Source organism: Mesoplodon bidens (assembly GCF_964165515.1).
Source record: "Mesoplodon bidens genome assembly, chromosome: 11".
Lineage (NCBI taxonomy): Eukaryota > Metazoa > Chordata > Mammalia > Artiodactyla > Ziphiidae > Mesoplodon > Mesoplodon bidens.
Genome location: NC_138167.1, coordinates 4057166 through 4068735, shown reverse-complemented (window position 1 = coordinate 4068735; position 11570 = coordinate 4057166). Strand labels below are relative to the sequence as shown.

The window sequence follows — 11570 nt, the reverse complement described above, 5'->3', positions numbered from 1 at the left end:
GAAAATCAGCTTCTTACTGTTCTTGTTGATAAAGGTAAGTGTGCCTTTTAACTCCTTTCTTCTCCCAGTTTAGGCCTTGGAACTGCTCACTGAAGGGAAATTTGGGGTCCAGAAAGCTTTTGTTTATGTAGTTGCTGTTTCATGCTGGTGTGGGAGAATTAAGAGAGGCCATCTCCACAGCACACACACACACACACACACACACACACACACACACACACTCTCAGGATTTTTTATTATTTTCCCTCAATTGAGAAAAGTAGAACAGTGGCATTTTAAGTAGTAGGAGGTGGCACAAGAGGCTGGGATGATTTATAAAAAGCATTCATCTTCTTAGAAACCAGAGGATGTGGAGGAAGAGGCTTTCTCTTTTTAATATGTGGTATTAGGAACCCTTGTAACTGGGTTACTTGGTTTATCTGATGACCGGGAAGACACAGAACTGTGTAGCGTACAGAATAGGCCACACTCAGCCTAAACGAGAAACCTGTGTCATCTGTAGCCTTGCTACTCATGTGGTCTGTGGACCAACAGCATTGGCATCGCCTGGGAGCTCAGTACAAGTGCAGAATCTCAGGCCCTACTCCTGACCTACTGAATCAGACTCTTCGCTTTAGCAAAATCCCCAGGTGATCTGTGTGCATGTGCCATTTGGGCTGAAGGGCAGAACGTGGACCTCCAATCTTAGATTTATCCCTAAGAGTCCTCGGCAAGTTCTGTCTCTTTACAGTTTTTCCAGTCTGTACAACAGACAACTGTTTTGGCGCGTAGTAATTCGCGGAGGGGCCTGTATTCACAAAAGCTTTAGACTGATGAAAAAAATCTAAAAAGCCTAGCTTTCATGTGTACAGTGTGTGAAACAGGCTTTGTTCTGACACCATCTTTTAAGTCATCCTCATCATACATACCATACATAATACATTCTGATTTTAGATTATTTTGAATTAGAATGTCTATGATACAATTCTCTGAAATGAGGACAGGAGACTTGCAGGCCTCCTTGTTCTACACACACGCACATCTTTGCCCAAAGTAAAGACTATCATCTGTTTTCTTAAAGGAAGAGTGGGGAGGATGAGCAGCAGCACATCCAAACTTCACCTGAGTGGATTTGCACTGAGCATCAGTGTATTTTTAAGAACAGCTGCATGAAGTATACATCAAAGAAACTACCTAAAAATGAGTCGCAATTTGTTTTCCGGAAAGAGATTTAATTAACATATGCAAATATTGTCATGCTGATGCAGGTGATTGAACCTGGTAACACTGGGATGCCCATGAGCCCAATTCCTTTAAACAAATTTGCATCCATTTTTGAATAAGTAATGTGTGCATAGTTCAAAATCCAAAGGCACAAGAAAAGATGCACACTTAAAATTAAGGGCTTTATCTCCCATCCCATTGCCCTCCCTGGAGAAAACCATTCTGATCAATTTCTTGTTTATCCTTCCAGAAATGCTTATGCATGTACAAGTTAATACTTACATATACTTATCTTTTTTTAAGTCACAAGTGGTAGTCTTTTTTCTATGTGTATATATTCTCTTCTGCAACATATAGAGTTGCCACATTCTTTTCTAATGGCTGCATATTTACTGTATGCAGGTGCTGTATGTAACCACTCTTCTATGGATGGACATTTCAGTTACCAGTATTTTGCTGCTATAAGCAGTGCTGTATGCACAGATTCAAATGTATCTGAACGTGTGCTTGTAGATTTGATATGTATTCCCCAATGCCTTTTATAGAGCTTGCACCAACAGTATGACAGTGCCTATTTCCCACAGTTTAACCAACAGTCCATTCCAGACTTTTGACCTTTGCCAAGTGTCGCCTTACTTTTCACATATCGTATTAGGAACGAGGGTGAATACCATTTCCTATGTTTAAGAGCCATTTTTCAATTTCCTTTTTCATGGATGAATTACTTGTTCATGCCCTCTGCCCATTTTTCTGTTGGGTTGTTGGTCTTTTTTTCTTTATCTCTGAGAGTTTTTTTATATACAAGGAAATTAGCCTTTGTGATATTAAATGTGATATTTTTATCATTTGACTTTTGATTGGTGTTTTTTGTTTTTTGTTGTTTTTGCCATACAGAATTTTTTAAATGTTTATGTAGTCAAATATGACACTTTATCTTTTATTTTTCCTAGATTTTGTGTCGTATTTTGGACAACATTCTCTACCACAAATATTAACAAGACTTCACCATGTTTTTCTTCTAGTACCTTTATGATTTTTAAAAAAAATGTTTAAGACTTTGATCCATGTTGAATTTGTTTTCATATAAGGTGTGATGTAGGGATGCAATCTCTTATTTTTTTCCAGATAGCTCTTTTTTTTTTTTAACATCTTTATTGGAGTGTAATTGCTTTACAATGTTGTATTAGTTTCTGCTGTATAACAAAGTGAATCAGCTGTACATATACGTATATCCCCATATCCCCTCCCTCTTGCGTCTCCCTCCCACCCTCCCTATCTCACCCCTCTAGGTGGTCACAAAGCACCAAACTGATCTCCCCGTGCGATGCAGCCGCTTCTCACTAGCTCAGATAGTTATCTGTCTGTGTTTTTTTTCAAAGCTTTCTATTCTATTCCATTGAATCATTTGTCTATTCCTACTAGTTTAATACTATTTTCATAGCATATTGATTAATTACTGTAATTCTATAATATGTTTTAATATCTGATAAGGACTAGAGACTCCTTATTTCTCTGTCTCAGAAATTTTCTAGGCTATATTTCTCAGTTTCACCACCAGCCATAGGCAACCATCAACCTGCTTTCTAGCATTACAGATTTGCCCTTCCGACATTTTATATAATGGAGTCATAAACTATGTAGCCTTTTACATCTGGCTCTGTACACCTAGCATAACGTTTTTGAGGTTTATCCATACTGCAGTATATGTCAGTAGTTCATTTCTTTTATTGCTGAATATTTCATTTTATATGTTTTCTCTATCCACTCACCAGTTCTTGGACATTTGGGTTGTTCCCACTAGTTGGCTATTATGAATAATGCTTCTGTGAACATTCACATGCACATCTTTGTGTGGACATGACGTTTTCATTTCTCTTGGGTGACAAGGAGTGTAGTTGCTGCATCTTATGGTAAGTATACTTTCTTAAGAAACTGTCAAACTGTTTTCCAAAGTGGCTGTACCATTTTACGTTCCTACCAGCAATTTTTGTTGATTTCAGTTTCTCATTATTCTTTTTTTTAAAATTATAGCTGTTATAGTGGTTTCTGACTGTGGATTTAATTTGACATACATACATTAAAATGACTAAAGATGTTGAACATCTTTTTTATGTGTTCATTAGCCATTCATATATATTCTTTGGTGAGTTGTCTGTGTAAGTCTTTTGCCTATATTTTGACTGGGTTACAAGAATATAAAGTTACGAGAATTCTTTATGTATTCTGGATACAAGTCCTTTATCAGATATATATGATTTGCAAATATTTTCTCTCAGTCTGTATCTTGTCTTTTTACTTAATGGAGTGCTTCAAAAAGCAAAAGTTTTTAATGATGACATCTAATTTATCACTTTCTGCTTTCATTGCTTGTGCTTTTGATGTCATATCTGATAAATCTGTGCTTAACTCAGTGGTTCTCAACTGGAGGCAGTTTTGCCCCCCAAGGGACATTTGGCAATGCCTGGAGACGTATTTTTTCGTCACAACTGGGAAGGGGGTGTCTAGGGGGAGAGGCCAGGGATGCTATAAACATCTACAGTGCACAGAACAGCCCCTCAGCAAAGAATTGCCTGGCTATAAGGTCAGGAGAGCCAGATTGTGAAACCCTGACCTAATAACCAGGGTCATGAAGATTCTCTTGTTTGTTTTCTTCTAAATAATAATTTCAGCTCTAATATTTAGGTCTGTGACCAATTTTGAGCTCATTTTCATGTATAATATGAGGTAGGTGTCTAGATTCTAGATTCATACTTATGCGTGTGGGTATGCGGTTGTCTTCAGCACCTTTGACAAAAAGACAAATGGACATCTGGCCCTTTTGAATTCTTCCCCCTTCATACCAACAGAATCACCATAAATGTTGAGGTTGAAGCTCTCTTTTGATTGGTGTTTTCATAGTACGTCTTTTTCCATAATTTTACTTTTAACTTACCTATATCATAAAATGGTACAGCCACTTTGGAAAACAGTTTGACAGTTTCTTAAGAAAGTATACTTACCATAAGGTGGTTCACATTACCATTTTCCATAGGTATCGTAAGTAGGGTCATGCTTTTTTAATCTATTCTGACAGCAGTTGGTGTGTTTAGACCATTTACAGTTAGCCTAATTATTGATATGCTTGGATTTAGGCCTATTATTTTAATGTTGGTTATGTTTATTCCCTCTGCTTTTCCTGTTTTTCCTTTTGTTGCCTTCTTTTGGGTTATTTAAACATTTTTTAGTTGTCCATTTTAATCTATCGTGTTTTTGTCTATATCTCTTTGTGTAGTTTTTTAGTGGTTTCTCTGGGGATCACAATAACATACCTAACTTTTCAGGGTCTAACTAGAGTCAATAGTTACCACTTAAATTGGAATGTAGAAACCTTCCTACCATTTAGGTCCCTTTACTCTTCTGCCTTAGGTTGCAGTTATTTTATGTATTTAGTTGCAAAAATCCTTAGGCAATGTTATTTTTGCTTTCAACCGTAAAGCACATTTTAAAGAATGGAGGCAAATCGTTTATTGTTTATCCTGAGCTTTTTACTGTCTCTTTTGTTCTTTGTTCACTCCTTCTGTTCCCAGTTTCCTTCTGATACCATTTTCCTTTTGCCCGAAGAACAAGAGTGCATTTTCTGGCAATGAATTCTCTTAATGTAATCCGAATTTTTCTTTATTTGACCTTCATTCCTGAAGTATATGTTTGCTGGACATAGAATTCTGGTTTGATAGTTCTTTTCTTTTTTTTTTTTCTTTTTTTTTTTTGTGGTACGTGGGCCTCTCACTGTTGTGGCCTCTCCCGTTGCGGAGCACAGGCTCCGGACGCGCAGGCTCAGCGGCCATGGCTCACGGGCCCAGCCGCTCCGCGGCATGTGGGATCTTCCTGGACTGCGGCACGAACCCGTGTCCCCTGCATCTGCAGGCGGACTCCCAACCACTGCGCCACCAGGGAAGCCCAGTTCTTTTCTTTTAGTGCTTAAAAAATGCTGTTTCACCTCCCCTGTCCTCTATGGTTTCTGACGAGAAATCTGCTGGCATTCGAATTGTTGTTCCCTTATACAAAATGTGCCATTTTTCTCTGACTGCTTTTAGATTTTTTTTTCTTTTTCTTTAGTTTTCAGCAATTTGATTGCAGCAGGTCTTGAAGTGAATTTCTTTGGGTTCATGTTATTTCAGCTTCACTACGCTTCTTGAATTTGTCAGTTATGTCTGTTGCCAAATAGGGGAAGCTTTCGTTAAGTATGTTTTCTGTACTCCCCCTTTTCTCCTGTCCTTCTGGGATTCCAGTGACATAAATGTAAAACCTCTTGGAATTGTTTATTTCCTCAGTCTTTTTGAAAGAGGTTTAATCAATCTCTTACTGCGTTCAGTGCGACGCATTTCTATTGCTCTTCAAGTTTACTGGGTTTCCTCTCTCATCTCCGTCCATTTAGTTTTCAGTTTGGATTTTGTATTATTGTTTAGTTCCAAAATTTCCATTTGGGTCTTCTTTATATCTCCTCTTTGGGGAGACTTTGTCTTTCCATTTGTTTCAGGAGTATCCTTATGTATTGGGTTGGCCAAAAAGCTCATTTGTGTTTTCCCTAAGATGCTATGGGAAACCCCGAACGAACTTTTTGGCCAATGCAATACTTCAGTCTGCACGGAATTTCCCCTGAAACAGCTCCTGATATTTGTCCTGTTCATTTGCCCTTTGACTTTCTCAGACAGTCAGGTGCAGAATGCACAAAATATAAAATTTGATTAGTTTGTTGCTGCGAGGATTCCAGGTGGAATAGCAGTGTACTCTGCTCATATTAGAATACTTGCTTTGGCTCATTTTTTCTCATTTTAAGCTTGGGAAGAGAATTAAACATAGGGTTCAGAGACCTGGGTATGAGTATTACCTCCGCTAATTTCTAGCATTGTATTACTGACAATCTTCACCTCTCCAGGCAGCATTTTCATGGGGGTTGAATGGATCTTTGAGTCACCTTCCTGCTCTAACATCCCAGTGTTGTCTGGTCTGTGGGGCAGGGAAAGCAGCACCCACATTTGTTCTTTGTCTCTTTCTCTCCTGCCCTGGTCAGTCTTGGGACAATGATGGAGCCCGTTTTATGATGTTACAGTGAACTTAAGAACTTTAGAATCCTGAGAAGGCAAGAACACCATTGTCTGTGGGGCAGGGAAAGCAGCACCCACATTTGTCCTTTGTCTCTTTCTCTCCTGCCCTTGTCAGTCTTGGGACAATGATGGAGCCCGTTTTATGATGTTACAGTGAACTTAAGAACTTTAGAATCCTGAGAAGGCAAGAACACCATTGACCAAACACCCACTGGCAGCAGGAAGCTTTTAGTCTTAGTGGGAAATCACATTTTCCGTATCACGGACAGGGGGATGTTACTTAAATTAAGGGCAATGTAACCACCTTTCTTCTGTCAGACGGGCCAGCGAGCGTCCCGGTTATGGACATCTCAGTGTCTCCCTCGAGGCCCTCCCGCTGCAGGGGCTCTTTTGCCCTCGCCTTGGCAGCCCTTGCCTGCCCTCGGTGGGATGCTCTGACCCCCACCACTGCTTTCCTTCCCTCCCTCAGCTACTTCAGCTCTCGGCAGCCGCCGTGGAAAAAGGGCGCAGCGTAGGTGAGGTTCTGCAGGCGGTGCTGCGCTATAAGAAGAAGCAACAGCTGGACGAGGCAGTGGACAACGTCATGCAGCTGCAGCTGCTGGACTGGCTGCTGGTGAACCTGTGATGGGGCCGCCGCTGCTCTCCCCTCTTCCCGCGCTGGGCCCGGCCCTCGTCCCCTCCCTGCTTTCTCACCTCTGCAGCCCCCGCCTCTGTATCCTCACAGAGCCCCAACGTCACCTTCATACCACTCACATCCAAGACATGTCATCTTGTGCTAGTCCCTGGATTTTGCAGATTTTCCTGTCCATGTGAGCAAGGACATAAAATAAAAAAAAAATTACAAATAAATGGCTTCAGGTATTTTGTTTCCTTGGCATCCAGTGGGACAGTAAGGTGAAGCAATCTCAGCAATGAAAAAAGGATCCGATGGCTAGCAGAAGAAAAATACGGCCGGCTTGAGAGACCCCACCAAACGCCCTTTGGCCTGTTGTCTTTGGATCCCCCCCGTCTGTGCCTTGTGGCTCCCCTGCTTTCAAGTTGTCCCTAAAAGTAAGCCACAATTTATCAAGCGTCATTTCAGCCCTTTATAACCTTGTAAATATTTTTCAATATCCAATCTAAATCCTCTTAATTAGGATTAATTAATCCTCTCTGTCTCCGCAGAATAACTGTCCACCTCAGCTTTATCCATGGTTGCAGACAGTCGGTGTCAAAAAAGGTCCAGAATACCTGAGTTCTGTTGCCAGTTCTGTACCTTTCTGGCTGTAGGACCTGGGACAAGTCACCTCTTCTGACACTGCTCTGACTTAATGTCCATGTCACCCCACTTTAGAAGCAGTTTCTGAATTTTACATGCTCCAGCTATTTTTTATTCTCCATCCTTCCTTTTAGAAACTTCCTCCTCCTCTGGTTTCTAGTTTCCCTATTTTTCTACATCTCTCGGGCTCTACTCGACTTTGTCAACCCCTTACATGATTGTCTTTCCCAGGACTTTCTCTTGACCCTCTGCTACTCTCTACTATCTTCCCTAGGTGATCTCATCCAAACCCATAGCTTCAGTTACCTGGTGTCTCCCTTCATGGACAGTTACACACTGATTAAAATGAAAACTGTGAAGCCATGTATGATGTTTATGATGTTATGACCTTGAGTCTTGTACACATTTATCTGTACTATAATTACAACCATATACAGACTGAGTTCGTGTAGGTAAAGAGTGGAAGGGCAGGTGGTGGATGAGTGGATACCTCCTGTAGTTTGCTCGTCTTCCGTCCTTTGGGAAACCTGTTGTCCCCTACTCCACGTGGTCCTGGAGAAGCATCAGTCATGGCACTGCCACCACACCACACCACACTGTGGGCTTGTGACCCAGACTGGCCAATCAGAGGATCCCAATATCTCAGACACAGTGATGAGTTCAAATCCGGTCAGTCATCTCTGAGGCTCTCCTACCAGCAGGAGGACTGCATCTTTTGACTGGCTGAGAGTGGTCATCTTAACTTCTGGGCAGAGCTTGTCTTCAGAGTGAAGTTAACTGTAAAAAGAAGCAAGACTAATGGGGGAGAGGGAGTCTGAGCTCCATGATCTTGTCTGAATTCCTAGATCTTGCTGTGTCTACACTTATCCCTCCTGATTCCCCAGTCACATAAACCAATAAATGTCCTTTGTTGTTTAAACTAGTTTGAACTCAGCTTCTGTCATTTTCAAACCAGGATCCTGACTGTCTTGGGCAAGAGGAAAAAAGTGTTTTTTTATTATTTAGAGTCCTCTCGGTGATGCTGTAACACTGAGTACTTAACTCTCTCCCCACCCCATCTCCCCCCACACGCACCCATTGTTGTATTTCATTGAGGGCATAAGGAAGGAGTATGGGTGCAGGGACACCCTTTCCAATCCCTCATCATAGGAATCATGCCAATAGGCCACGTGAATAGAGGTTTGTTTGTTTGTTTTAAACCTTTATGCATTAAAAAACAACAGTCTTAAGTATTGTACAATATAAGTGCTGTCTCTAATACAAATCACTGGTGGAAAGGAACAGGACACACCCTCCTCTCGGGTCACACAATAGGTGGTAAGGTGTTTGTGTTCTTGGGGGAGCAGTTTTTGTTTTGTTGTCCTGTGGAGGTCTTGGACTCCGCTGGCCCAACAACTGCCTCGGGCTTTCCGGAAGCTTCTGCTATATGAGGCAGCTGGACTTCAGCTGTGTGCTGCACAGAGCCCTGCTGATTACCTGAATTCTGATCCTGTTTAGTGGCGCCTTCTTTGATTTTGTCTTTAGTCTCTATTTGAAGGATCACCTCTGCCAAAGAGGAGAGAGCAGGAACAAGTAAGTGTTCAAATATGAATTATATTCTAACCGTCCATTAGGCTCTAAATCATTTTGGGGAAATCTGGTTGTAATGATACAAAAACAAGTCATTTGTAAAGCACATTCTGTGTGCCAGGCACTATTCTAAGCCCTTTACACTTACTGGTTCCTTTGATCCTTCCTGCAACTAGAGAGAACAGGCATTATTCTCATTCTCATAAATGGAGAAACTGTGGCACAGAGAGGTTAAGTAAATTGCCCAAGGGCCCACAGCTCATAAGTGGTAGGGCCAGAACTTATCCCAGGCAACCTGACTCCAGTGTCCAAGGACATAACCATGATGCTATATTGCATATAAAAGTTACTTGTATAATTCCATAATCTGATAAAAATTCAAAAGGTAATTATAGGGCTTGCAGAGCAGGACACATTGAAAGAAAAGGAAAGGAGGCGAATAGGAATTGGAGATAGGAGAAACACGGAAATTCCTGATGAGAGGGCAAAAAAAAAGGAGAACCCAGCCACAACCGAGTTTCCTGAAAGAGGAAAATCCCCAAATTAAGAAGTGGCAGGCCAGTAGTGATGAAGCCAGAATAATTAACCAAGGTTGAGCTCAGAGAAATTGGAATGCAATCCTCCAGAGATGTCTGACCCCCTGGATTATGGAAATAGGACTGGCTATTTGAGGTACGGTACCTTTTTTGCCCAAGTGATGTTGCCCTTGAACCTTGTCCTTCCTGGCCTCAGAAGGGAAACAGAGACTGGATTTCCTCAAGGTCTGAAGCCTGGGCTGAGTTTTGAGGTTCCGCGGCTCATGAATCCAAGCATGCTTGAGGGCCTGGTCAGGGGTCATGCGAAGAGAAGGCTCCCAGCTACACACCAACAAAGCCCAGCATCGGTTAGGGGTTTTATTTCCCTTTTTAATAATGAAATATTTTCAAAGACCCCAATAAAGAACCTAAATAAGATATAAAAATGGTTCATTTTTAAAGAACCCATTTAAGCTATGTTAAAACTCAAAGATACCATAGAACAGAGCTTATGACATATAATTTTAAAGTACCTGGAGGCAACTATTGGAAATGATCTTTTTAGAAAATGTGTATGACAAGCCAAGGAATATCTCGGAGCCCAAATTCCGTTACAAGAAATATAGAAAATCCAAACCAGTGGGATTTAGGGTTTAATAAACTAAGAACATCAAAATGAAGAGATGCTTAATTGTGATTCCCAAACTATGGAATTTGGACCTCCAAATATATCACAAAGAACATTATAGAACACTAGAATATTAAGATCATGTGGGGACTTGGAGGTAATCCAAACTGCTAATGCAGTAACAAAATACACTTGACAAAATACACTTGACCCACCATGGAATCATCTTGTCTTTCTTGAGTAATTATAGTAACATGGCACTGACTCACAGAACTAGCTATTCCAGTTTTTAAAAACTCCAATTCTTTAAAAGTTCTTCATTTTCATTGAGCCAAGATTCACTTCTCAGGAACTTTTAGCCCAGTAACTCTGACCCGGTCTTAAATTCTACCCATTAGCATCATACAGAATGAGACAACTAATCCATCTTTTATGTCACAACCCTTCAACTATCTGAAAACATTTACATGACTACTAATTATTGATCATATGACATGATCAGTTCCTTCCTAGATAGGAAAGCTCAGCTGTTATCTAACTGGTGTCCATCATGCGGGAATAGCTACTAACTGCAAGGAGATGGCATTAATATTTCAGACTCATCAAGGTCTAAACAACTCAAGTTCCCAGTTCTTTGTCCAATGAACTGCTGTTAAGCTACACCTCGCCTCTCCTGAACTCCTAGAGTTAGCCTATAAAACCTAGACACAGAACTTTACATTTATTCCTATTAAATCTGACCCAAAAATTTTAGTCTCTCAAAGACTTGCTAATTAGCCAAATACGAAGTAATAAAACAACAGGCCCTGACAGCATGGCTGCCTCTTACAAGGTGTGAGCAACCAGCCCTTTGCACTAAAAAGGAGAATAATTTCATTCTTGGCTCTGAGTTTCTGGATTACCCACCTCGGTCTCAGTACTGAGTTTCTGTTACGAGTTAATGGCCATTCATTCTATCGCCTCAGCAAGAGGCTGGGGTGGAGTGGGGGTCATCATGGGGCACAGGATCCTTCTCTATCTCCATTTTTCAGATGGGTAGCATGACCCCGCAGATGGGAAAACTTTTGGCAGTCCCTGGTGGTTTATTTTCTGAGCTAGTACCTAAACTCCAGATGCACAAATGCCAGAAGAGGAGTATTTTGCTAAAACTACTTCATCCCGCTGAAGGAATGAGAGAACATAAAGGTATGGTCTTCTAAAAATACTAAACAATTATAGGACTAATACAGCTGGAAGAGACCTTAGTAATACCCCACTCTACAGAAAAGGAAACTGAAGCCCAGAGAGACAATGACTTGCCCAATATCACATGG

The 11570-nt window shown here is 41.0% G+C and overlaps 2 protein-coding genes across 5 annotated transcripts in view; one reads left to right on the top strand and one right to left on the bottom strand.

Moving 5' to 3' along the window:
• AKAP3 (A-kinase anchoring protein 3) overlaps positions 1–7095 on the top strand; it is a 29507-nt gene extending 22412 nt beyond the window's left edge. For all 4 annotated transcript variants that reach the window (XM_081248160.1, XM_081248159.1, XM_081248162.1 and 1 more), the window contains exon 4: positions 6757–7095. In XM_081248160.1, the coding sequence (XP_081104286.1) occupies positions 6757–6912 (156 nt within the window). In that variant the 3' untranslated portion in view covers positions 6913–7095. The remainder of the gene's footprint in view (positions 1–6756) is intronic.
• Positions 7096–8848: 1753 nt separating this feature from the next.
• The window catches only part of LOC308624772 (RAD51-associated protein 1-like), a gene marked incomplete at its 3' end in the record, with an annotated part of 39770 nt that continues 37048 nt past the window's right edge, over positions 8849–11570 (bottom strand). The window contains 2 exon segments of the mRNA XM_081248402.1: positions 8849–9090; positions 9796–9971. Coding sequence (XP_081104528.1) covers positions 8849–9090; positions 9796–9971 — 418 coding nt within the window.